Source organism: Cervus elaphus, chromosome 20 (genome assembly GCF_910594005.1).
Source record: "Cervus elaphus chromosome 20, mCerEla1.1, whole genome shotgun sequence".
Classification (NCBI taxonomy): domain Eukaryota; kingdom Metazoa; phylum Chordata; class Mammalia; order Artiodactyla; family Cervidae; genus Cervus; species Cervus elaphus.
In genome coordinates this window covers 76,466,185-76,492,017 of record NC_057834.1, presented here as the reverse complement: position 1 = coordinate 76,492,017, position 25,833 = coordinate 76,466,185, and the positions used below count along the sequence as shown (strand labels likewise).

Sequence of the window (25,833 nt, the reverse complement as noted above, 5' to 3'; positions counted from 1 at the left end):
ACAGGAAAGTTTATACCTTATATTTGAAGCAAATGTAAGGGATTAAAAACCAAACCAAGATGAAAACAAAACTAGGATGCAAATTCTATGCCTTCTAGGGTTTTGCTCCAACTCATTGAACAGGCTAATATTTCTAGAAACAATGAACAATTGTATCATCCAACAGTCAATTTCAAATTCCATTTATTATCATTTTTAGTATTATACTTTATGCTTTCTTTGTTATTTGAGAAATGACAATAAAGCTTTATAGAAATGAAAAGATAGATGACATAATGAAAAACACATGTTTTTTTAACACCCTTAACACCAAGCTGTCCCTCCCCAGAAGAAATCAATGATATCAGTTCTTCAAGAGACGTTCCATGTGTCCGTATAAATGAGTGCACATGATAACTGCAGTTTTATGATGAGCAGATAATGCAAACTGTTTTCTATCTCAGTTTTTTTTGTTCTACAATATATCTTCAAGCTTTTTCTATATTTATGCAGATAGACTTTCATTGTCGATTTTTTACTGACTACATAGTATCCCAGTATATGTACACACAAAATATATATTATTAATACCAACTATATAGATAGACACTTAAGTAGTTTTCAGTCCTTTGCCATTAAAAGAGATGCCTCAATGAACCTCTTGTATGTTTATGTGTGTAAAGCAGTAGTAGTATTAGTTGCTCGATCATGTCCAGCTCTTTGAGACCCTATGGACTATAGGCCGCCAGGCTCCTTTGTTCATGGGATTTTCCAGGCAAGAATACTGGAGTAGGTTGCCATTCCCTTCTCCAGAGAATCTTCCTGACCCAGGGATTGAACCTGGGTTTCCTGCATTGAAGGCAAATTCTTTACCATCTGAGCTAGAGGGAAGCAATATATGTGTATATGTGTGTATATGTGTTGTTTGTGTGTGTGTGTGATTTTGCCCACATATATTTCTTAAAAGTGGAGATGCTGTATCAAAATGTCTATGCATTTATTCTGTCTAATGTGGGCCAGGCATTGGCATTTTTAGTAACCACTTTTTATATTTAAAGCCTTACTAAATGAAAGTGAAAAGCATTCACACCAAACATAGGGCAGAGCATATACATATATTATATATCTCTAATTTCTTTAAAAGAAGACCTACTTTTTAAATAGGGAGCTCACGCCACTCACAATCTGACCAAGAAGTTTGCCTGGAGCACACAATACTGAAGCAATCTCTTTGCCAAATTTGTCCAAGGCTAGTGCAACCCAGGAAGTATTACCATCATTAGTATTATCAATCATATTTCTCAAATGATTTATCTCTGCACTCATACTCTCAGATTTCTGTCTAAATCCTTCTTTAAGTAGAGCTTCCTGGGCCTAAAAAAAAAAAGAGTGAGGAGAGGAGTAAAAAATTTTAAATTCCCTTTTTTCTCAAGGATTACATTTTCTCAAACTTTAAAACTTCATCAAACCATCTGTTTTATTCCTAAAATTGTTCTCTCATACTCAATCATGGAAGGAGAATTTTGTAAACAGAATATCTACCAGTTTTGACCTGAACATTAAGAGAAACTCTAGTTCACAGTCTTATTACTACCCATACACCATTGGATTTAGCCCATGAAGCTAAGCCTGACGTGAAGACAAATACATGTTCTAAGCAAAAGATGCCAGGTGTGATTGCACTAAGTCTCAGCCCCACTCAGGATGGTATAGTCACCCAAATCATGGACATCTGTTCTAAACACACCCAGATGGACAGTGAGAGAATTTCCCTTTTGCCACACAATAGCTTGGGTATCCACACCTGGAGACAATGCAGCAAGTTTAGAAGCTGTCCCTGCCCTGTGTTTTTTAAGTCTGGGCATTGCTGATAGTTCTATGTCAGCATAGATAGGGCCTTTGGGTGGTAGCAGGGTAACTGGCCGTGACTCTCATAAAGCAAACCAGTTAAATACATGTGGTTGAAATATCCATTTAACCAAGCCTCATGAGATCATTTTAAAACTCCCCAAATTTTATAATAGGGTTTATAAATACAAATCCTATTCATATTCTCTGATGGCTTGCAGAGGCCCTATGCCTCTTGAAGTCTCCAGAGTCTACTTACAGAATAGCACTCAAAGGCTTTGGAAGGATTCAAAGGCTTTGGGGTTTTAATGAATCACAAGCAGTAAACAGCAATGGTGCTTCCCTCCATGGTCTTGCTGTAACCTTCGCCCATCCCTTCCTGAGGTCCCAGGGTAACGACCATCGAGCACGACTAAGGTCACAGCCTGACTTACCTTCAGCTTATGCTCCAACATCATAGTCTGCTCTCTCAGTATGTTTTCTCTTTCCCTCGCCAGCTTCTCTGTCAGCTGGGCTATGTTTTCCTGGAGACTCCTCTGTTGCGCCTCCATCTCCTGCTGCTGCTCTTGCAGTTTCTGTCTTAGCAGCTCCCGTTCCTTCTCAGCTGTCTCATTCCTGGCCCGCTCCTCTGCCCCAGGAAGGTTTTAGAGAGGGAAGAAAATAAGGTAAGGATTGATTTCTACCTTCCTGACCTCAGGGATAAAATACAGTTGGAAAGGGAGGTGGGAAATCTCTGAATTCCTTGCCTTGTCCACATCACCAAGAGCACATTCCAGAATGTGATGGGAGTCTGGCTGATGTCTAACCCCGTTGTGATTGCACAATTCCTTTTACTGTTTTCAGATGTAGCAGAGTTGTTCCACAGACAGAGAGGAAGCTCCTTGTACCAGGGTTTTAGTCTCACACCTGTCAGAGGGCACTGCCCAAGTCTACCCATTCCCCTGTGAGTCAAGCCCTACCCCGTACCTGCTACAGCCTTCTCCCCATCAGTGAGGGCTTTATCTGCCTGCAGGATGGATTTCTCGACTGCCACTTGTGACTGCAGAAAGCTCTGGAGGACCTCATTTTCCTGAGGAACCAAGAAGGAACACAGAACTTAGATTTCCACTGGGGAGATTAGTGCAAAAACAATCACATCCACATAATTTTTCTTCATGTTTAAAACTCCACAGTAGTTCCCTACAAGTCTAAGCTCCTTAGAGTGACCTGTCTTCCTCCCGTCTCCCTCCCAGTTGTACTTCCTTCTAGCCATTCCAGACTCCAGCCAGTCAGAACTATCTTCAGTTCTACAAACCTAAGATCTCTGGAACTTTTATATATTTGTCTTCCCAGTGTGAAATATTGCCTTTAAACCGTGCTGCTGTTTTCCTCTGCTACTTGCTGGCTAAAACTTAAGGCAACTTTGTTTAACCTGCTAAGCCTCTCAGTTCAGATCTTTAAGATGACGACAAAAAGCACAGATGCATCTTAATGTCATTTGAAGGATTAAAGAGTCTAAGGAAAGATCCAGGAACCCTATTCCTGGGCATATACTCCAGGAAAACCAAAATTTGGAAAGACACATGTACCCCAATGTTCATTGCAGCACTATTTACAATAACCAGGCATGGAAGCAACCTAAATGTCCATCAACAGAGGAATAGATAAAAAAGATGTGGTATATACATAAATGGAATATCACTCAGCCATAAAAAAGAACAAATTAATGTCATTTGCAGCAATATGGATGAACCTAGAGGCTATCAAACTGTGTGAAGTAAGTTAAACACAGAAAGCAAATATCATATGATATCGCTTACATGTGGAGTCTAACAAAAAGGTACAAAAGTAGTTATTAATAAATTTCATATAGTGAATCTTAAGACCTAAAACTTTCATGATATCCCCATGTTCTCTTATTGCCCACACTTGGTGTTTTGCTCTCAGATTTTCAAGAAACCCTCCGGACTCTCTTCTGTAGGCTCCCCATGCCCCCCTTGTTCCTCACCTTCACTCCTTTCCTGGGCACTTGGCGATAGTCCTGTTGTAATCTTTCCAATGCTTTCCTGTAGAGTTTGTGCCCTCCAGGAACAGAGAAAGCACCTGCTGATATACTTTCCATTAGGGCCTTGGAAAGCTCATCAAGTTTAGCCTGGCAGTATTTGATAGATGCCTCTTCATTCTGCAGTATGAAACCCTCCTTCTTATTCTTTATGACTTCCTGCAAGGGAAATATAGAGAGATGTCACCAGAAAAATGAAAAAGAGGAGATAAAATTTCAAAGAATCTAGTAGAAGGATTGGTCTAACTGCTGTCCTTATGAGAAAAGCATTTTTTTTAATCAAATAAAAAAACAATCACAAGACCTGATCTATCACAACCCTGAAAACTCTCTGATAGAGCAGAGGAAATTTTCTCAGCCTCCCTTCAGGTTCTTCATCTGAAATGTTGGAGTTGCATTATCTCTTCTCTGTGGTTCTTTGCAGTTGCAACATTCAGTGATTCTATTTTCCATGATATAGCAAGGAGCAACCTAAGTTGAAAATGGCTTGGAATAAGAGTCTGATTAGAAAAATTTTAGTTCCTGATCATAAAAGTGTGTTCAAAGAAAAAGAAATCAACTTAAGAATGACTTGTATGTGTGCTCTGGACAGCACTGGAATCTGCAGAAGTATTTACTTCAAAAGGATATCTATACTTGTTTTACAGCAGAGATGAAAGACATTTCCAGATAAACTTCCCAAGATTTGGTAGAAAAAGAGGAAAATGCAGTCCTTTGAAACTCTATCCCTCATGTGAACACAGACTACTTCATCCTTGAGTTAGGGATGAGCCATGGGGACCATAAGGGCACTGCTAGGCTTCATTATTCAAGGGGATGGGGGAAAATGGTAAATACAAAGACAAATTACCACAAGACTCGTCTGGAATTCCTGATCATTGTCCTTGAAGGAGCTCTCCATGAAGATGGCAATGGCTTCCTTCTCACAGGCTGTGTGCAACTCCAGCAGTTCCTGGAGCTTGTCTGTGGGGAGACTCAGTCGCTGGGTCATTTGCTCACTGTAGTGGTCAGCTGCCTTCCGCACAGCTGCTGAGTTCTCCAGCTGGGCCAGAGTTGTCACTGCGTTCTCCAAACAAGGTACAGCTCCGGTATTGATGGTATCCACATAGGTCACAACCAGAGTCCTCAGTCCTGAACAAGTCAGGACATTTAAGGGATAAATATTAAGTTATCAATAAATAGGCACCAAGATTCTGAGACTACATTTTTAAAGACACACATGCTCACACACACACACACACACACCGTACCCCCTTCTACTATCACTACCTTCATTTTCTTACTGACTCTTTGTTTTTATGGTTTTCAAGCCCCCAGGGCAGAAAAAATTGAAAAATCTACCTCTATGTAACAAACTAGGAGGCATCTGAAATATTAAAAGCAAAATAGATTGCATAAGTATTAAGATGAGACAGGGTATATCAGATTATATTTACTCACAATTCTGAGGCTTCGAATGGATTTTTCGGTGATTTATGGACTAGTATTTATTTTTGGTCCTCTCTAATCTTCCGAAAAATTAAAAGACACTTGAAATTAAAAGATGCTTGCTCCTTGGAAGAAAAGCTATGACCAACATAGACAGCATATTAAAAAGCAGAGACATTACTTTGCCAACAAAGATCTGTCTAGTCAAAGCTATGGTTTTTCCAATAGTCATATATGAATGTGAGAGTTGGACCATTAAAAAAAACTGAGTGCCAAAGAATTGATGCTTTTGAACTGTGGTGTTGGAGAAGACTCTTGAGAGTCCCTTGGACTGCAAGGAAATCAAACTAGTCAATCCTAAAGGTAATCAGTCCTGAATATTCATTGGAAGGACTGATACTGAAGCTGAAGCTCCAGTACTTTGGCCACCTGATGGAAAGAACTGACTCATTTGAAAAGACCCTGATGCTGGGAAAGATAGAAGGCAGGAAGAGAAAGGGATGACAGAGGATGAGATGGTTGGATGGCATCACCGAATCAATGGACATGAGTTTGAGCAAACTCCAGGAGTTGGTGATGGACAGGGAGGCCTGGTGTGCTGCAGTCCATGGGGTAGCAAAGAGTCAGACATGACTGAGCGATTGAGCTGAACTGAACTGAATCTTCCAAAATACCTTTTGTATTCTACTTGCAAAGAACACTTACTATATAGGACTTCAGAAAATGGAAGATTCTGTTTTTATACCCTGATAGTGAGTTTTTTCTCAGTAGAGGAATTTTTCAGATAAGTGGAAGCCACAGATTTCAGTGACAGAACTTGCCATTTAAGGAAGGGATTTGTAAATTCCCCAAAGTAAGATAAGTATGAAGCATACACATTTCTTCATGGAATATGAGTGTCTGTAAAACCGAAATTCCATATAGAATCAAACAAAAATACTGGAAAACACATTATATAAAATATTCAGCACACATCAACCCCCATGGAATCAGGAAAAAGAGACTCACGATTCCCAGTGACCGTGATCCCCTCTTTGAGGGTCTTGACTTTTGCATTGGTGAAGATGTAAGAACAGAAATTCTTTGTTTGTCTTAGGAATTTAGGATCCAGTTGGTCTTCAGACACATTCTCAATATTGTATAGGAGTTCTTTCTTATTTGTTGGCCAGTCAAACACAAAACACTTCCGTGTTGGAAAGAAATGCCTGATACACTCTCTGGGTAGATTGGATGTTCTGGCTTTGGGATTCCTGCCTGAAGGACAGAAAAACAGATTAGAGTGGGAAGACTTTTGAAACAGGGGAGCTCATGGTGTTCAGGACAGGGATTTGCGTTTCTTTGCTGTCTTCTATGCTAATAACTTATTTAACATAAATACTCAGCACTTCCTTGCACATAAAAGTTACACCATTGATATAACTCTGGAGAAAAATTTAGGATGCCATCTGATTCAGTAAAAAAACCTAAAACTGATGTCTGCAGACCTGCATGCTATAGAGCCGTTGTCTCTTAGATTTTTACTGAACTAATGGGTAAAGGATGAAAGTTCAAATGTAAATTTTAGCTCTACTTAGTATCATGTAGGAATTGAGCTGTGAGACCAAGAAGAAGAGCCATAAACAAGGGTTAAGGGACAATATTTGAAATGTTGGGAATGACACTGATTATTTCAGGAAAATGATTTTGATGCTAAAAAATACTTGGTACAGAGTTAGCTAATTTTTAGAAAAAGCCTCTGAAGGGTAAATGTAACTAAAATGCAATTTTAAGATGTCACCACTAATCAGTCAACTCTTTGACAAAAGCTGTTATATTTGATCTGATGGTTGGCCTCTTCTGACTAGACAATTTCTCAATAGATGTTTTGAGAAAGCATAAATAGAAAAATTAAAGCAAGAATGAGTAAATGAGAATTGATATATCTCTCAAGGTTTCATCGGATATATCCACTATAAATGTAGCCCATTAAAATAAGTCATTAATTTGTAATTAAAGCACGGGTAAGTATATGAAAATTAGGAAAAAGCTGGGATGAAGAAGGTAAAATGAATGTTCTAAAAATTATCAAAAATATTGAAAAGGCATAAATTGAAAAGACACACACTTCATCAGGTTTACTTAGAACATTGAGTCATTTTTTACATGATATTCCCAGGTGGTACTAGTGGTAAAGAACCTGCCTGCCAATGCAGGACATGTAAGAGATGTGGGTTTGATCCCTGGGTCAGGAAGATCCCCTGGAGGAGGACGTGGTAACCCACTTCAGAATTCTTCCCTGAACAATCCCATGGGCAGAGGAGCCTGAAGGGCTACAGTTCATAGAGTCACAGAGTCAGACATGACTGAAACAACTTAGCCGAGCACATAACTATACAGGATTAGGAAGATCCCTCTTTGAGAATAAAATCTACTTATGTGAAATGCACTTTTTTTTAAATTAGATAGACGTTTCATTATAACATCATGCCTAACAAGTATCTGGTCAGTTGTTTTCCTCAACAAAGAAAAGCAGAAGCCAAAATAGGGAACACAAGCATCCAGTCTTTAGAAAGCTTTAGCACCCATTGTAATCTGGATGCTAGTTTACAAATGGTATACAAAATAAACTGGTTTTGAATAATTTCACTTTACCTTACAGTTTACTTTTCTTAAGTGAACTTCAATTCCAGCGGCTAGAGCTTTGCAACCCACTTTCCAGCCACGATTCCTACAAACTTTACTCTAGTCTGTACAAATGCAACCCTGTAGTGGGAATTCCTAATAGTGTACTTTCACAGCCTTGAAAAAATCCACAGAAATAGCACCTGGAAAAACAGCATATATTAAGACACTGTGTTAATGATTATCTTTCATGTTTTTCTTAAGAATAATCTCCTTGTTACAAACCCCAAGGCCAGACCCAGAAGGGAATATGACTGGCATCATGAAAGCATAGACCTTAGAAACACTGGGTAGGTGTCAGGCATGAACACTGCCTATGTACTTGCTGATTGTTCCCAAGACTAGTCCAAAAGGAAACTGCCTGGGGTAAAAACAAGGAGATCTGGACTATGTCAGTGTAGTGTCTTGGGAAAGATAAGATCAAAAATAATCTTGTAGTCTGCAATTAGGAATAAAAGCTGGACTCAGAGTGGACTCTGCACCTCAGTCCAATAGAGGTTGCATGTCCCCTGATTCATTGCACTAGATTTCATGTTTTGTCTTCATTCTTGTTGCTCACTCCCAGACCATTAGGACAACAATTGGCGCCTAATGTGGGACTGGAGTGAAAGACTTCTAGGAGTGAAAGTGAAATTACAGTGACACAGAACCTGGGAGAGTTGAGAGGCCTCTGAAAATTCCTGCTGGTAAATCTTCAAGCATTTAATCAGGGTTAAAATGGTAAAACTCAGCAGTGGCCACAGGACTGGAAAAGGTCAGTTTTCATTCCAATCCCAAAGAAAGGCAATGTCAAAGAATGCTCAAACTACCACACAATTGCACTCATCTCACATACTAGTAAAGTAAGGCCCAAAATTCTCCAAGCCAGGCTTCAACAATACGTGAACCGTGAACTTCCAGATGTTCAAGTTGAATTTAGAAAAGGCAGAGGAACCAGAGATCAAATTGCCAACATCTGCTGGATCATCAAAAAATCAAGAGACTTCCAGAAAAACATCTATTTCTGCTTTATTGACTATGCTAAAGCCTTTGACTGTGTGGATCACAACAAACTGTGGAAAAATCTGAAAGAGATGGGAATACCAGACCACCTGACCTGCTTCTTGAGAAATCTGTATACAGGTCAGAAAGCAACAGTTAGAACTGGACATGGAACAACAGACAGGTTCCAAATAGGGAAATGAGTACATCAAGGCTGTATATTGTCACCCTGCTTATTTAACTTCTATGCAGAGTACATCATGAGAAACGCTGGGCTGGATGAAGCACAAGCTGGAATCAAGATTGCCAGAAGAAATATCAATAACCTCAGATATGCAGATGACACCCCCCTTATGGCAGAAAATGAAGAAGAACTACAGAGCCTCTTGATGAAAGTGAAAGAGGAGAGTGAAAAAGTTGGCTTAAAGCTCAACATTTAGAAAACTAAGATCATGGCATCCGGTCCCATCACTTCATGGCAAGTAGTTGGGGAAACAGTGGAAACAGTGGCTGACTTTATTTTGGGGGGCTCCAAAATCACTGCAGATGGTGACTGCAGCTACGAAATTAAAAGACGCTTGCTCCTTGGAAGGTAAGTTATGACCAACCTAGACAGCATATTAAAAAGCTGAGACTTTACTTTGCCAACAATAGTCTGTCTAGTCAAGGCTATGGTTTTTCCAGTAGTCATTTATGGGTGTGAGAGGTGGACTCTAAAGAAAGCTGAGCACCAAAGAATTGATGCTTTTGAACTATGGTGTTGGAGAAGACTCTTGAGAGTCCCTTGGACTGCAAGGAGATCCAACCTGTCAATCCTAAAGGAAATCAGTCCTGAATATTCATTGGAAGGACTGATACTGAAGCTGAAACTCCAATACTTTGGCCACCTGATGGGAGAAGCTGACTCATTTGAAAAGACCATGATTCTAGGAAAGATGGAGGGCAGGAGGAGAAGGGGATGACAGTGGATGAGATGGTTGGATGGCATCACCGACTCAATAGACATGAGTTTGAGTAAACTGTGGGAGTTGGTGATGGACAGGGAGGCCAGGTGTGCTGCAGTCCATGGGGTCACAAAGAGTCAGACAAGACTGAGCAACTGAACTAACTGAAAATGGGAAATGTTGAGAGTGTAGAATACTATCACCCATATATTTGTTTATTAAGACAGCTCTTGAAAATGGGAGGAGCTTCTTTTAGTGAAGGGGGATTATTAGAATTGTTGCTAGCAGTGGATAAATATTGCTGCTGGTTCCCATCAATAGGGACCTTGGATTTAAACGTCTGGGAAAAGGTTGGAGCCAAGTTTAAAAAAGAACATGCAAAAGGAACTCCTCTCCCTATTTCTATTTGGAGTATGTGGGCATTAAGTCAGTACTGGAACCTTTGCAGACTTCTGATTCTTTTGATGAAAATGATGATAATTCTCTTGAAAAACCTCAAAGTTCAGAGTATGTGGAGTCTGAGGGAAAGGGCAAGCCATCTGCAAAACCTGCTCCTTCGGTTCCCAAGGAAGATGATTAGGGATTTTTCCCTCTGTCTCCTCCTCCTTGTCCTCCAAATCAATATAGTGAGGACAGTCACCAAATTATGTTCAATCAATGTTATATATCAGGATTTGGACTGGGCAAAAATCAACAAGGAAGAATTTATCCTTTGACTACTCAAGGTTTCAAACTGTCCTCTTTTCACTAGTGGCCACTTCTCCTATTAATCTTCCTCCACCCACACCTCTTAATTAGAAAACAGATCAACCTGTGTGGATAGAGCAGTGGCCCCTAAAACAAACAAAAAAAAAAAAATGGAGGCTTTACATGAATTAGTTAATGAACAACTTAACAAGAGACATATTATTGAGTCCTTTAGCCCTTGGAATTCTCCAGTGTTCATTATACAAAAGAAGTCTGGAAAAAAAAAAAAAAAAGAAATCTGGTAAATGGGGAATGCTTACTGATCTGAGAGCTGTTAATGCTGTTATTGTTCCAATGGGTGCTTTGCAGCCTGGTCTACCTAATCCTAGTAGAATTCTAAGAAATTTGCATTTGTGTGCTATTGATCTCAGAGATTGTTTTTTCACTATTCTTTTACATCCTGATGGTAAACCTGTATTTGCCTTTTCATTTCCTTCCATTAATTTAAAGAAGCCACATAAAAGATTCCAATGGACTGTATTACCTCAAGATATGCTTAACAGTTCCACTATTTGTCAAAATTTTGTAGCCAAGGCTTTACATCCAGTCCGACAGTAGTTCCCTCATGTATATATTATTCATTATATGGATGATATACTATGTGCCTTACCTGAAATTTACAGCCTACAGGAATGTTTTTAAAGCTAAAGGAATGTTTGGAATGTTCTGGCTTCTATATAGTTCCTGATAAATTACAATACACTGAACCTTTTCAGTACTCAGGAAATAAAGTCACCCGTACTGCAATCACACCAAAAAATGCAGATACGCAGAGACTCAATTAAAACTTTAAATGACTTACAAAAATTACTAGAAGATGTTAACTGGATTCGGTCTAAGTTAGGGATTCCAACTTATTCTTTATTCCATTTGTTCTATTAAGAAAAAATCCAGAGCTTAATAGCTCCCAACAACAAATTCCTGAGGCTGAGAAAAAACTAGCAATTATAGAATAAGCTGTACAAAACTGCCAAATAGACAGAATAGACCCTTTAGAGCCTCTTCAGTTGTTTGTCTTCCCTACCCTCATTCCCCTACTGGGTTGACTGTGCAAACTCCTTTAATAGTTGAATGGATAGTCTTAGCTAATTCACAAACAAAATCCATTATTCTTCACTTAGATATGGTAGCAAATATAATTCTAAAAGGAAGAGAGTGTTCAACAGCTTCCTGGACATGATCCCCACCTTATTTGTACTACACCAACCTCCAAGGAATTAAAATATTCTCTTCAAAATTCATTATCCATTATCTTGGCAACAAGCTTTAGCTGTCCAGTATGTTGGACATATTGGCAACCACTATCCTGATTTGCCTATCTTGCAGTTTTTAAAACAAACAAGATGGATTTTGCCTAGAATTACTAGTGTCAAGCCCATTCCCTCCTCTCCTCTCAATTTTACAGATGGCACTAGGTGAGGGAAAGCAGGATATACAGGCACGTTTATGCTAGTAATTGAAACACCTGGAAATTCTGCACAACAAGCAAAAATTCTAGCTATTATACACATATCACAAAATATTCCCCAAGCAATTAATATCTTATCTGATTCTCAATATTCTGTACATGTCACTAAACATATAGAAACAGCAAGTATTAAGGATATTATCCCATCCACATTGTATACACTTTTTACAAATTTACAACAGGTGATTAGACACTGACAGTTTCCATTCTATGTTACTCATATTCAGGCTTATACTATTTTACCAGGGCCTTTAACAGAAGGAAACACTCAAGCCGATGCCCTTTTATTTCCAGCCTTTACAGAGGCATCAGCCTTTCATGACCTGACACATTGTAATTCAAGATATTTAAAAACCAAGTTCCACATCACTTGGGCTCAAGCTAAACAGATTGTGAGGACTTGTCCTACATGTCAGACTGTTGCGATAACCATGTCTCCAACAGAAACTGGGGGAATTAATCCCCATGGCCTGAGGTCAAATCAGATCTGGCAGATGGACGTAACTCACGTTCCATCCTTTGGAAAGCTTGCCTACGTACATGTCACAGTTGATATTAACTCTAAATTTATCTGGGCAACTGCTTGCTCTGGAGAATCTATAAGACATGTTATTTCACATTTGTGTAGCTGCTTTGCTACTATGGGCCTCCCACAAAATATAAAAACAGACAATGGCCCGGCTTACACTAGTTCTGCTTTTAGGGATTTTTTAAAGTCTTGGTCTATAAAACATCATACAGGAATTCCCTATAATCCCCAAGGACAAGCTATTGTAGAGCAAGCTAACAGATCTCGTAAAGAAATGTTACAAAAATAAAAAGGGGAAGATGGAATGTCACTTCCACCATAGCAAAAATTATATAAAGCATTATTTACTTAAAATGTTTTGCATCAAGATAAAGATTTCTTTGCAGCAGAGCAACATTTTATAAAGGAACAAAAAGAAATTCACCCCAAACATCTGTTTGGTGGCATGATCCAGTAACACACTCATGGCATAGGGGAATCTGATAACCTGGGGAAGGGGTTTCACTTGTGTTTCACCAGGTGATTCAGAAACACCCATTTGGATTCCCTCACGTTATCTGAAACCGTATCATGAGCGAACTCCCACAGAAGAGATGCTTCGCATGGGACGGAGAGCCCTCAGTCACGAGTTTCGAAACTTAAAAGCTTTTGCACTACAAAGGAAACTATAAGTAAGGTGAAAAGACAGCCCTCAGACTGGGAGAAAATAATAGCAAATGAAGAAACAGACAAAGGATTAATCTCAAAAATATACAAGCAACTCCTGCAGCTCAATCCCAGAAAAATAAATGACCCAATCAAAAAATGGGCCAAAGAACTAAACAGACATTTCTCCAAAGAAGACATACAGATGGCTAACAAACACATGAAAAGATGCTCAACATCACTCATTATCAGAGAAATGCAAATCAAAACCTCAATGAGGTACCATTACACGCCAGTCAGGATGGCTGCTATCCAAAAGTCTACAAGTAATAAATGCTGGAGAGGGTGTGGAGAAAAGGGAACCCTCTTAAACTGTTGGTGGGAATGCAAACTAGTACAGCCGCTATGGAAAACAGTGTGGAGATTTCTTAAAAAACTGGAAATAGAACTGCCATATGACCCAGCAATCCCACTTCTGGGCATACACACTGAGGAAACCAGATCTGAAAGAGACACGTGCACCCCAATGTTCATCGCAGCACTGTTTATAATAGCTAGGACATGGAAGCAACCTAGATGCCCATCAGCAGATGAATGGATAAGGAAGCTGTGGTACATATACACCATGGAATATTACACAGCCGTTAAAAAGAATTCATTTGAATCAGTCCTAATGAGATGGATGAAACTGGAGCCACTTATACAGAGTGAAGTAAGCCAGAAAGATAAAGATCATTACAGCATACTAACACATATATATGAAATTTAGAAAGATGGTAACGATAACTCTATATGCAAAACAGAAAAAGAGACACAGAAATACAGAACAGACTTTTTTGAACTCTGTGGGAGAATGTGAGGGTGGGATATTTCAAAAGAACAGCATGTATACTATCTATGGTGAAACAGATCACCAGCCCAGGTGGGATGCATGAGACAAGTGCTCGGGCCTGGTGCACTGGGAAGACTCAGAGGGATTGGGTAGATAGGGAGGTGGGAGGGGGGATCGGGATGGGGAATACGTGTAAATCTATGGCTGATTCATATCAATGTATGACAAAACCCACTGAAATGTTGTGAAGTAATTAGCCTCCAACTAATAAAAAAAAAAAAAAGCCTGAGTCTGAAACAGACAAAGATAACGATTCCCCTCCCGTCAACACATCAGAACAAGACCCCCACTTGGGGACAAACTAGAAGGTTAACACTGAAATCAGAGGAGATCTTAGAAAATGAAGGGAAAGCTGTCACTCCTAACAATCTGGGTGTTGCCATGTTTGCTCTTATCACCACCGCAGTGAGTACACCCCTAGCAACAGCTGAATCTAAAAATTTTACTTATTGGGCATGTACACCTAACCCCCCATTACAAAAACCTGTTGAATGGGGGGATTCTATGATCCCCGTTTATGTTAATGATTCTTCCTGGATACCAGGACCTGAAGATACACGCCTTCCTCTTTTTTAAACAAGAGGAAGGGACTCCCTTCAGTGTTGCTTATGGGTATGAATCCTGGCCAATTTGTGTAGGACCAGCTACAGGATGTCTTAAATTATCTGTGCAAGCCTGGCAGTCCACTAATTCTTTAAATAGCAACTATACTAAGATTTAGCTACATCTTCTCTCTGGTCTGATTTTTGCTTATAACAACTCAGAACCCGACAATGACACCAAATCAGACGGACCTTTATGCGAGCATCTCAAGCTACGGACTGAAAAACAAGATCGTATTCAGTGGAATAATTGTCGTGGAACTGAGGGAGTAATTTTGATTAATGGTTCCTATGGAATTGTATGGGACTGGTCCCCTAAGGGGTAGGCAGTCTCTAATTGCTCTCATCAAACTCAGTCCTGCAATCCTCACAAAAGGCTGTGTTGGAAGCTGCATAAAGTCTTTCACCATACTAATATTACCACTCATTTAGATCATCCAATTATATGGCATGGTAGTGGCATGTCACCCCCTTCCCACAATTGGATCAAGGAATAGGGCAAGGAGAGATTTGGAAATTGGCTTTAAGTCTTAAAAAATTCCAAATTTGGGATGGATGTTTTCCGATAAAACTAATTATTCCTTGACATTTAATACCAGTGCAAACTGGACATTTTATATTCAGGCTTGCGTGAGAGGTCCTTACGTGCTCTTGAAAAGAACAATTTCTATCAATGAAAGTGTACAAGAACTTTCTTGCCAGGATTGCAAATTATATACTTGCTTAAATTCTTCACTTTATAATTCTAATCATTCATTTGTTATGTGAAGAAAGAGATGGGGAATATGGCTTCCAATAAATCACACCAGACCTTGGGAAGGCTCTTCTGAAACACATCCTCTTTTAAAAGTTATAAAGAAAGTACTACAATATTCCAAAATGTTTACTGGACTCCTTATGGCAGCTATTATGGGACTTACTGCCATAGCCACGACAGCAGTAATGGCCGGGGTACACTGCATCAAACTATATAAACGACTACATTTGTACAGCAGGGGCACCAAAATGCAAGTTCTGCCTGGGGAAGTCAAACCCACATAGACCAAGAAATCAATGAATGATTGATTGATTTAGAAAATGCAGTTCTCCAACTAGGGGACAAAGTACAAAATTTTAAATTACAAACTCATCTTCAGTGTGATTGGAATATCTCTTCATTTTGTGTCATGCCTCATAAGTATAATCAAAGTGCATATACTTGGGATCAATTATCTAAACATTTGAGAGGACACATTCATAATAATCTATCCTTAGACATTTCCCAGTTACAGGCTACTATTTCTAATGTGCAGAATGCTCACTTAACAATCACTCCCAGAAACTGATTTATTTGAAGAAATTGAGGAAAGCTTACATAAACTTAACCCCATGATGTGGATTAAAATTTTAGGAGGAGGATTGCTTGGTACTATAATATCAGGATACAAATTTTTAACTGTTTTGTGTCTAGTCCTCAGATGCATGAGAAAAACCATCCGAGAACTGATGAAAAAGGAAGTTGCTTAGACGGCATATCTATTCCTGCAAAAACAAAAAGCGGGAGATGTAGTGGGAATTCCTAATAATGTACTTTCACAGCCTTGAGAAATTCCACAGAAATAGCACCTGGAAAAACAGCATATAATAAGAAACTGTGTTAATGATTATCTTTCATTTTTTTCTTAAGAATAATCTCCTTGTTACAAACCCCAAGGCCAGACCCAAAAGGGAATATGACTGGCATCATGAAAGCAGAGACCTTGGAACACCAGGTCAGTGTCAGGCATGAACGCTGCCTATGTACTTGCTGATTGTTCCCAAGACAAGCCCAAAAGGGAACGGCCTGGGATAAAAATAAAGAGATCTGGACTATGTCAATGCAGTGTCTTGGAAAAGATAAGATCAAAAATAGTCTTGTAGTCTGCAATTAGGAATAAAAGCTGGACTCAGAGTGGACTCTGCACCTCAGTCCCACAGAGGCTGCTTGTCCCCTGACCCATTGCACCAGATTTCATGCTCTGTCTTCATTCTTGTCGCTCACTACCAGACCATTAGGGCAACACAACCCCAGAGATGATAGACAGTGTTTAGTAAATTCCACCTTCCATTGGACCATCCACTGCCCGAGTCATGCTCTAATACCTGGAATCAGCTTCAAGGCATTCTCCAGGTACTGATCTTCTGTGATAGGGTGACCGTTTAACTTCAGCTCCAGGGTGAAATCCCGAACAGCCCAGATAAAGTCTGGAAAGAAACTCACAAACTCTGTGGAATCTTCTACTCCATCAGGTCTTGGAGAGGACTTGGCCTGGATAAGTTCTGTGAGCTCTGTCACATAGCTAGGACTTGGTTAAAGAAAAGCAACCCCCTCCGCACAATTTCTACATTTCCCTAATTAAAAAGTATTATCATCACTTTCTTTGGCCCTGGGTCCCCTCTGCTCCACCAAAGGCAACTAAATGACAGGGAAGGAGAAATGACTCTATCATTTCCATCAAACTTGGTGAAACTTGGAGGTTGTTTCTGGAAGGATACTACAGCTGTTCCAGGGCCTGGTGGTTGATGGTGCTCGTGCTATTGTAGACAAAGGTGCTACACAGAAGCACAGCCAGGGCAAAGATCCACGAGTCATTCTTAGGGTCACCCTAGAAATCACATTTCAACAAGAGGTTTAGCAGTTTACTCCTAAATTAAAAATTCAATCATCCATTGATTCTATCATGCTTTCATGTATTATTTTAGTTAACATACTCACCATGCATAGACACTATTTGAAGACAGACGCAAATACAGATGTCAGCTTTGACAATTACAAGGACATTTTTTATGTTTGTGATTTTTTCATATATAAAGTGATTCTAATCTTCATAAGACTTTCTTTTCCCTCAATGGATGAAGGAAAATAACATATACATAAAAACTAGTACAGTACTTGCTATGTAACTATGTATTCAATGATGAGTGTTAGTACTTCTTCGTTCGACATGTATTTATTAATCATAGCTCATATAAAATCAACCAGAGTTGGCATAACTGGGCTTGTTAATTATATTCAATCAATAAATACCTGCAAAAGTTACTCAATACTCTCCCACTGTTCTTAGATTTCAAAAAGCAATGTTAAAGATGACAATTATTCTTTTCAGGATGCCTATTTCAAATAAGTGACAAACATCCATAACAATAAATGCAGCAAAGATGACAGTACCTATAGAAAGCTGACATCTTAGTAATGTATATAAGCAGTGAAACTTATAGCTATAACATTAAATTAAAATTTATGTCTACAAAGGAAAAACCGAGCTATGAAAGTTGAAGAATGTGACATGAGAGCTTCCTCGAAGTCTTGAACTGAGTATTAAAGAATTGGTAAAGTGTGGACTTCAAGAAATGAAGGTGATCCCATAGACAGAAGCACTCACAGAGGCAAAATTAGAGATGGGAGAATACTGGGGTCTTATAATTAAAATAGAGTTATTTCATTTGACTGGAGCAGAGGGTGAGTGGAGAAGTGAATTTGAAGCTCTAGTGCAACCTGATGAAGGGCCTTAAAGGCCAGGCTAACTTGTTTGTATAAAACATAGCATTTTCTAAATAGTGGCATGAATCTATATATTATTTCTACTGTAAAGAGTGTGTAAAGCTGCTGCCTAGAGCAAATGGAAAAACTGATTTATGTTGAGACAATTCTATATGGGACTTTGTGGGGGAATAGTCTATTCATTACTTTATTTCCCCAAAACTCAGTCTTAGAAAATAATCAATTAGAAGAAGAAGTGGCATTTATGGCAAACAATCAATTATTTCAACAACAAGACTATATCATTGTTTGATACGTGACTTTCAAGATAAAAACAGAATTTCTAATTCTCCTTTGGGAAGAAATATAAAAAGCTATAGAAATTTAGGTACTATTTCCAAATAAGTCTAAAGTTAATGAAAAAAAGAAATGTAACTTCTTTCATCCATTAGTAGAAAGCTAAAATAACAAAAAAATCCATCTTAAAATGTTTCTTGTAGGACCAACATATGTTTTATAGAACCACCACATCTAGCAGTATCTCACAGCTTTCTAAAATGCTCTGTGAGCAGTTGATGAATTTCATCATAGAAAATGTAAACCCATCTCTTAACTACAACCTTTAAATACACTCTTCGTCTGATAGCTAAGAAGATGAATCAAAAATCCTTCCTCTCTCCCAGGTTGATGCTTCTCCTCTTTTTTACCAACACACCTTTATAACTTAACTGTAAGTGATGGAAACTATCAAGTCCTGCCTGGATCAACTTTCAAGACTGAAGGACTTATTCCCCTAGCTGTTGGGAGTACCAGTGAAAGAGTCTTCAGGTGTCAGCCCTATTAATTAGAAAGGCTCCCAAAGTAGCTTTTCCATCATTTACTAGCACCATTGTCCCAAGTCAGAGAACTCAAAAGGACCATTCTTGCCCAGAGCTCCCAGGGAACTGACAGGAGTTGGTGATTGCAATGTAGTTCAACTTCCTCCTCTCTCCAACCTGCTTCTTTACCAATTGCCCTTTATTAAATCTGACTGCACATGTGTGGTCTTTGAGAACAAGACCTTTACTTTGGTCACTGATATCTACCTTAGTTGGGCTTCCCTGGTGGCTCAGTTGGTAAAGAATCCACCTGTAATGCAGGAGACTCGGGTTTGATCCCTGGGTCAGGGAAGATCCCCTGGAGAAGGGAATGTACTCCAATATTCTTGCCTGGGAAATCCCACAGACAGAGGAGCCTGGTGGGCTACAGTCTGTGGGGTCACAAGAGTCAGACACAACTTAGCAACTAAACCACCAACACAATCTACCTTATTAAGTCCAAAGGCCTAGAATTCAGCTGTTCAATAATTAATTATTAAAAAAAGTCAAGTCATCCATGAGTGCCAAGAAATAAAATATTTTATTTAATATAGATCTAATAACTTTTCCTAGAAGTGGGACTCAAACAACCATAGTTTGCCTCATTTACTAGAGTTGACTTCTGGATTTTACAAATAGACTACAGCAGCTAAAGTTCTACGATCTTCAAGCAATAAGGAGAAAACCCAGAATAAAAAGGATTTATCTGTGACCTTCCACCTCACCTTTTCCACATCCCCCAAGCCCTCGGTGTCCAGAAGGACCAGGGTATGGTTTGGCTTGGAGGGGTGGGGCACACACCACATCCAGATGCCCTTGGTTTCAGACTGCACTGTGGAGCCCAGAGGGAAACCTGCAAAGGGAGGGGAGAAAGCAATATTCAATCACAGCAGATAATCTAAGCTGCCAAGGGGTTACAAAGTCAGACTTACTAGAACACGAGTACCTTAGTACATACGATGGTGCTGTCTCTATCTCACCAAGAATGCCCTACTTTGTGTGTTCTCTGTTTCAAGGAGAAGGGGATGTTAATTGCAATAATAATACCAAGTGAGGGTTCAGCATGGAGACAAAGAGGTATCCATGAATCAGATAAAAAAGAGGTTATGGCTAACTGTAACAAGAGCATTTTAAAAGAAAGGTGAGTTTCAAAAGTGGAGAAGTGGATTACAGTGAGATATCAGCATGGAAAAAAAGTAGAAAAAAGAATTTGAAATTGTATTTTTTCCAGAAAAAAATTATTTTTAAAAAGTGGAAGAGTTTGAGAGGTTTTAGCCACAATAGGATATGAAATCCAGGAAGAATTTTTAAGATGATAGATAATGAAACATCTTTATATGTTGTTGAGAATATTCAATAAAAAACAAAATGTTTTGAAAGTGAGAAGACAACTGCAAGAGCACTGTATTTAATCAGGTAGGATAAGGTAGGACTTTGCATATGTTGAAGAAATTTTGCTTTACAGGAATAAAACAAAGAACATGATAATAGATCACAATAAGGTAGTGATTTAGTGGTGAGAATTAGAAGTGGAAGATTGGCTTATTCAGAGGAATTTGTTTCTCCCTTCCCATGACCAGGAAAGAAAACTAAGAAACTAAGATGTCAGCTAGAATCAAACAATTGGACTCTAACCAAGTACAACACTCACCACTGTTCTGTCCTGCAAGACGGTTCATCAAGTAGGATTTGCCTGTACGATACAGTCCTACAATGGCCACCACCACCACTGGCTGAGAAATCTTCTCAAGAATCTGTAGAGCTTTCTGGTTCACTGACAGAATCTCATTGTCATTTTCCACCAGACAAATGGGGTCCATCATGTTGGGTCCAGATGCCATGGCAACCTAAAAGAGCTTTCTAGTAGAAATAAGATTACAGGCAGAGTTATACAAGGCATCTGTCAACTTCAACTTCTGTAAGTCTTCTGTACTTCCCATGAGACAAAAGGTAACCTAGAAGTAGCATACTACAGAGGTTTTCCTCCATCATTCCCTCAAATCTCTGATGATGTTTTTAATTAAACACAAACTATTATCACTATCTATAATTGTACTTCAATAATAATAATAAAATTCAAGTTATTGTTACCATGCACGGAAGGCCTACCACATACCAAGCCCCAATCCTAAAGGAAATCAATCCTGAATATACATTGGAAGGACCAATGCTGAAACTGATGCAAAGAGCTGACTCACTGCAAAAGACCCTGATTCTGGGAAAGACTGAAGGCAGGAGGAGAAGGGGATGACAGAGGATGAGATGGTTTGATGGCATCACCGATTCAATGGATATGAGTTAGAAAACTCCAGGAGATGGTGAAGGACAGGGAAGCCTGGCATGCTGCAGTCCATGGGGTTCCAAAGAGTCAGACATGACCTAGCGACTGAAAAATGAACAATGAACAATGAAACATAAAATACATGAGTGATGCTGTTTAGTCGCTCAGTTGTGTCCGACTCTTTGTGACCCCATGAACTGTAGCCCACTAAGCTCCTCTGTCCGTGGAATTTACCACGCAAGAATACTGGAACACATTGCCATTTCCTACTCGAGGGGATCTTCCCAATTCAGAGATTGAACCCCCTGTCTCCTGTATCTCCTGCATTGGCAGGCCAATTCTGTACCACTAAGCCACCTGGGAAGCCCATATAAAGCACAAACCCAGCTAAGTTCATATTTCAAAGAACCAACCATGCTATTTGAGACTTGGAACATTCAGCCTCATTCCCCAACCTCTGGGGATCAGAGAAGAGCTGAAAGTTGAGTAATCATCAATGATCATTGATTTAATCAACCATAGCTATTTAATGAGGCCTCTATTTAAAAAACTGAAAAAACAAAACTAACTAAAAGGGTTCAGAGAGCTTCTGGCTTGATGAACATGGAGGCGACCAAAGATATCATGTCCAGAGGGAGCATGGAAACTCCATACACCTTTCTTGCTGCTGCTGCTGCTAAGTCGCTTCAGTTGTGTCCGACTCTGTGTGACCCCACAGACGGCACCCACCAGCCTCCTCTGTCCCTGGGACTCTCCAGGCAAGAATACTGGAGTGGGTTGCCATTTCCTTCTCCTACCCCTTTCTTACCTTTATGCATTTCTTCTCTCTTGCTCTTCCTGGGTTGTATCTCTCTCTTTTTTTTTTTTAAATAAATCAGTAACCTAGCAAGTAAACTATTTTTCCTGATTTCTGTAAACCATCCTAGCAAATTATTGAACCTGAGGAGGAGATTGTGGGAACCTCCACTGTATAGCCAGTTAGAAGCCCAAGTGGCAACCTAGACTTGCAATTTGTGTCTGAATTGGGGGACAGGAAGATCCCCTGGAGAAGGAAACAGCAACCCACTCCAGTATTCTTGCCTGGAGAATCCCATGGACGGAGGAGCCTGGTGGGCTACAGTCCACAGGGTAGCAAAGAGTTGGACACGACTGAGTGACTTCACTTTCACTTTCTTTCACTTTCACTTGAGGACTCAACCCTTAGCCTGTGGACTGTGGAGTATGGACTAACTCTTCGAAATAAGTGTGTGAAAATTGCTTGGTATGATAATATGCTCACATAAGTGATGACCAGAAGTGAAATATGGAGAATAGAAATTTGAGAGGAGAAGCTGAATTTTTCCTTTTCAGCGTAAAGACAAATAATAGATGATCAGAAGCCCTGAGGAGAGACTCTCCGGAAAATTAAGATATTTTAAAGCAGCACATATATGGGAAAATTGAAAAGGCACACACAGGCCCAGGGAAGATGCATAAAAGAAAAGTCTAAAAAGACTTTATTGTTTCTCTTTAGCTTAATCGCAAACCTCAAAACCAAGGACAAATTTAGAGAAAGACTTACTTAAAACAAAACTAGTATACAGAGAATTCGAAATGTGACGGCTTTTGTAAATGCCCAACATCACTAATTACTAGAGGTCTGCAAATCTCCAATATTTGTTATTTGTGTTTGGAGTTTTTTTTTTTCCCCCTTTTAATAATAGCCATTCTTACTGGCCATTTATTTATTTTAGAATCTTACAGAAAAACCTGAAGAAACTTTTTAGCCAACCCAATACATTTAGAGAGAGAAAGTAAATGTAGCAAAAGATCACCACTAGGTAAATCTAGATGAAAAGGAAATGGGATTTCCTTGTATCTGTTTTCCAAGGCAAAGTTTGATTTGAAAAGTTAAATATTAAAAGCATTATTATACCGTGGATCTCTTGGCATATTTTCAGTTGCTGTTATGCTAAAAGTTCCCTACAATATCTATGCATGTTTCATTATCAAAATGTATAAGCATATTATATTCAAATATCTAAAATATTGTTTTATATTTATAGGTCAAATATTCTAGATACATTTAATACTATCAAAAGATACTTCAAAAACCAAACAAACAAAAAATCTCTCTATCAGTTACTATTCATGTAGTCTTAAACAAAGAGCCCCACCTAGCCAAACTTAAGTTTTTAAAGATAATTATAGGGGTAATGTGAGAAAAATTATAGATCCAGTACAGTGGATGTTTTGATAATAAAATTAAGTACTATAAGCATTTGCTATGCTTATATCTAAGCATAGCACACAACACAAAATAGAATTTCAGAACGTGTTTGAATTAGATGAAGATTTATCCACAAAATTGTACTAAACAGATTGATCCATTGGGTTGTGCATTTGAACACAATCTGTGAACTCTAGGTTACTAAGAAACAAGGTCTACAAATAAAAATTTTTATCAGAGAAAAGCAGCAAGCAATTTCATACGTTGCTCCTGCACCATTTACTTTTGTCTAGTTCTTCAGCGTGGGAGTCAAGAACACAAAGGAAAACAGGAGCCTCTAACAGCTATTTTACAATTTCTAGAATTGTCCAGTTCCCTCCTTAAAGGGAAGACTACAGGAAGCTGTAGGAACCACATGTGAGATGAACCACTGCAAACAACTTTATAAAAACCAGTTCTGTCTTCCCCTCAATAAATCATTCATGCATGCATTGTCTATTGTGTCTCTTTTGTGACTCCACGGACCGTAGACCGCCAGACTCTTCTGTCCATGGGATTTCCCAGGCAAGTATACTGGAGTGTGTTGCCATTTCCTCCTCCAGGGGATCTTCCCAACCCAGTGATTAAACCCACATCTCCTGCATCTCTTGCTTAAAAGGCAGATTCTTTACCACTGAGCCACTTAGGAAGCACCCCCGTCCCAACCTCCCTCAATGAATATTCCACCTCTAATCAAAAATACCCCATCCATTCAACGACAAAAATAAGAAAAAAGACGAAATCAAAAACCCTACAGGGATGCCCCAACACTCTCCTCTAAGTGTGTCCTTTTGCTTTTGCCTGAGTAAACTGCTACTTTGTTCTCTTTGCTCATAAAGCAAAAAAGCAAACAAAAAGAAAACAAAGAGATTTGAACACAGTCTGTGAACTCTAGGTTACTAAGAAACAAGGTCAACAAATAAAAAATTTTTATCAGAGAAAAACAGCAAGCAATTTCATACATTGCTCCTGCACCATTTGCTTTTGTCTAGCTCTTCAGTGTGGGAGTCAAGAATACAAAGGAAAACAGGAGCCTCTAACAGCTACTTTATAATTTCTAGAATTGTCCAGTTCCCTCCTTAAAGGGAAGACAAACAAAAAACCCCACAGATCTGTAGATCTCTGATTTCTTACTGTGAATGGGCTACAAAATTCTGAACTTCAAATTCACAAAGGGCAGCTGTTCAGTCCTACTCAGGACTGGTCTTCGAAATTTGATCTACAGAAGAATTATCCAAAGGGATTGTTAAACCCAGATGGTATAGATTTTTTAAATGCTACAAATGGCTCCAACTTCATACCCATGAAAACCAAACCAACAAACACAACAGGTGGGAAAGAGAGAGAGAGAAGGAGAAGAGAATGGAAGAGTTTTGATGAGATTTAAAATCTTTAATTATTAAACATCAGCTATGTGGGTACTAAATTAATCTGTACATAGATAAATTTTCAGAGCTCTCTCTGTGAAGCTTTCTTAAGTATGACTGATATAAAGATGAAAAGAAATGATCTCTTTAAATGATAATTGCCTATAACCTCCTTGGCAGGAAATATTTTGTTCTCTGAATTCGAATGCCAGCCACAGAGCTTGACAAAGCAAGACAGGCAAAATCTCATAAGGGCTCTTTCTAGAAGCAGCACATCCAGGAAGACACAGTGTTCCTGTCACTTTGCAACCCTACTGATCCAAACAGAGAAGCTGTAGCCCCCCAAAATAAAGCCAGCTGTAGACCTCTGCCCTCCAGACAATAAGCAATCTGCCCTTCTTCAATTGTCACATTGAATCAGAAATCAATCTTAGATAGCACATAAAAGATGGACATACCTGCTCCACACACCAGGAGTCCAAGAATGGTTCCAGTGGCCTCTCACCCGTTGCTCACTTGCTCCTTCCACCCCTCTGTCTCTCCTTTATCAAAGCTAAAGCAGACTAGCAAGCCAGTCTTCTCTTCCAGTATAGTGATGTGTTGAACTGAAATTGAAAGTAATTCATGCTCTTTCTAAGGTAGCAGAGTCATACCAGATCCTATGACTACAGCACAAACATGGGTGTGTGGAGCAGAGTGAGAGGAAATTAGAAAAAGGCAGTCCAGAACGACTGAATTAGGATTGCAGAATGTGAATCCTAACACATTCCACCACTTTTCTACGGTTTAATTTCAGCCACGTTAAAGGCTTCCATG

At 39.2% G+C, this 25,833-nt stretch overlaps 1 protein-coding gene across 1 annotated transcript; it reads right to left on the bottom strand.

Moving 5' to 3' along the window:
* Positions 1-1,089: 1,089 nt before the first annotated feature.
* LOC122677877 (guanylate-binding protein 6-like) lies at positions 1,090-25,633 on the bottom strand. Its single transcript, XM_043878179.1, has 11 exons — positions 25,476-25,633; positions 20,773-20,981; positions 19,847-19,974; positions 17,280-17,389; positions 16,887-17,083; positions 6,305-6,550; positions 4,719-4,999; positions 3,815-4,027; positions 2,794-2,896; positions 2,262-2,455; positions 1,090-1,353 (listed from the first exon to the last, which is right to left on the bottom strand). Exons 2-11 carry the CDS (start codon positions 20,960-20,962, stop codon positions 1,129-1,131), a joined length of 1,887 nt encoding a protein of 628 aa, XP_043734114.1. The 5' UTR covers positions 20,963-20,981; positions 25,476-25,633; the 3' UTR covers positions 1,090-1,128.
* Positions 25,634-25,833: the final 200 nt, after the last annotated feature.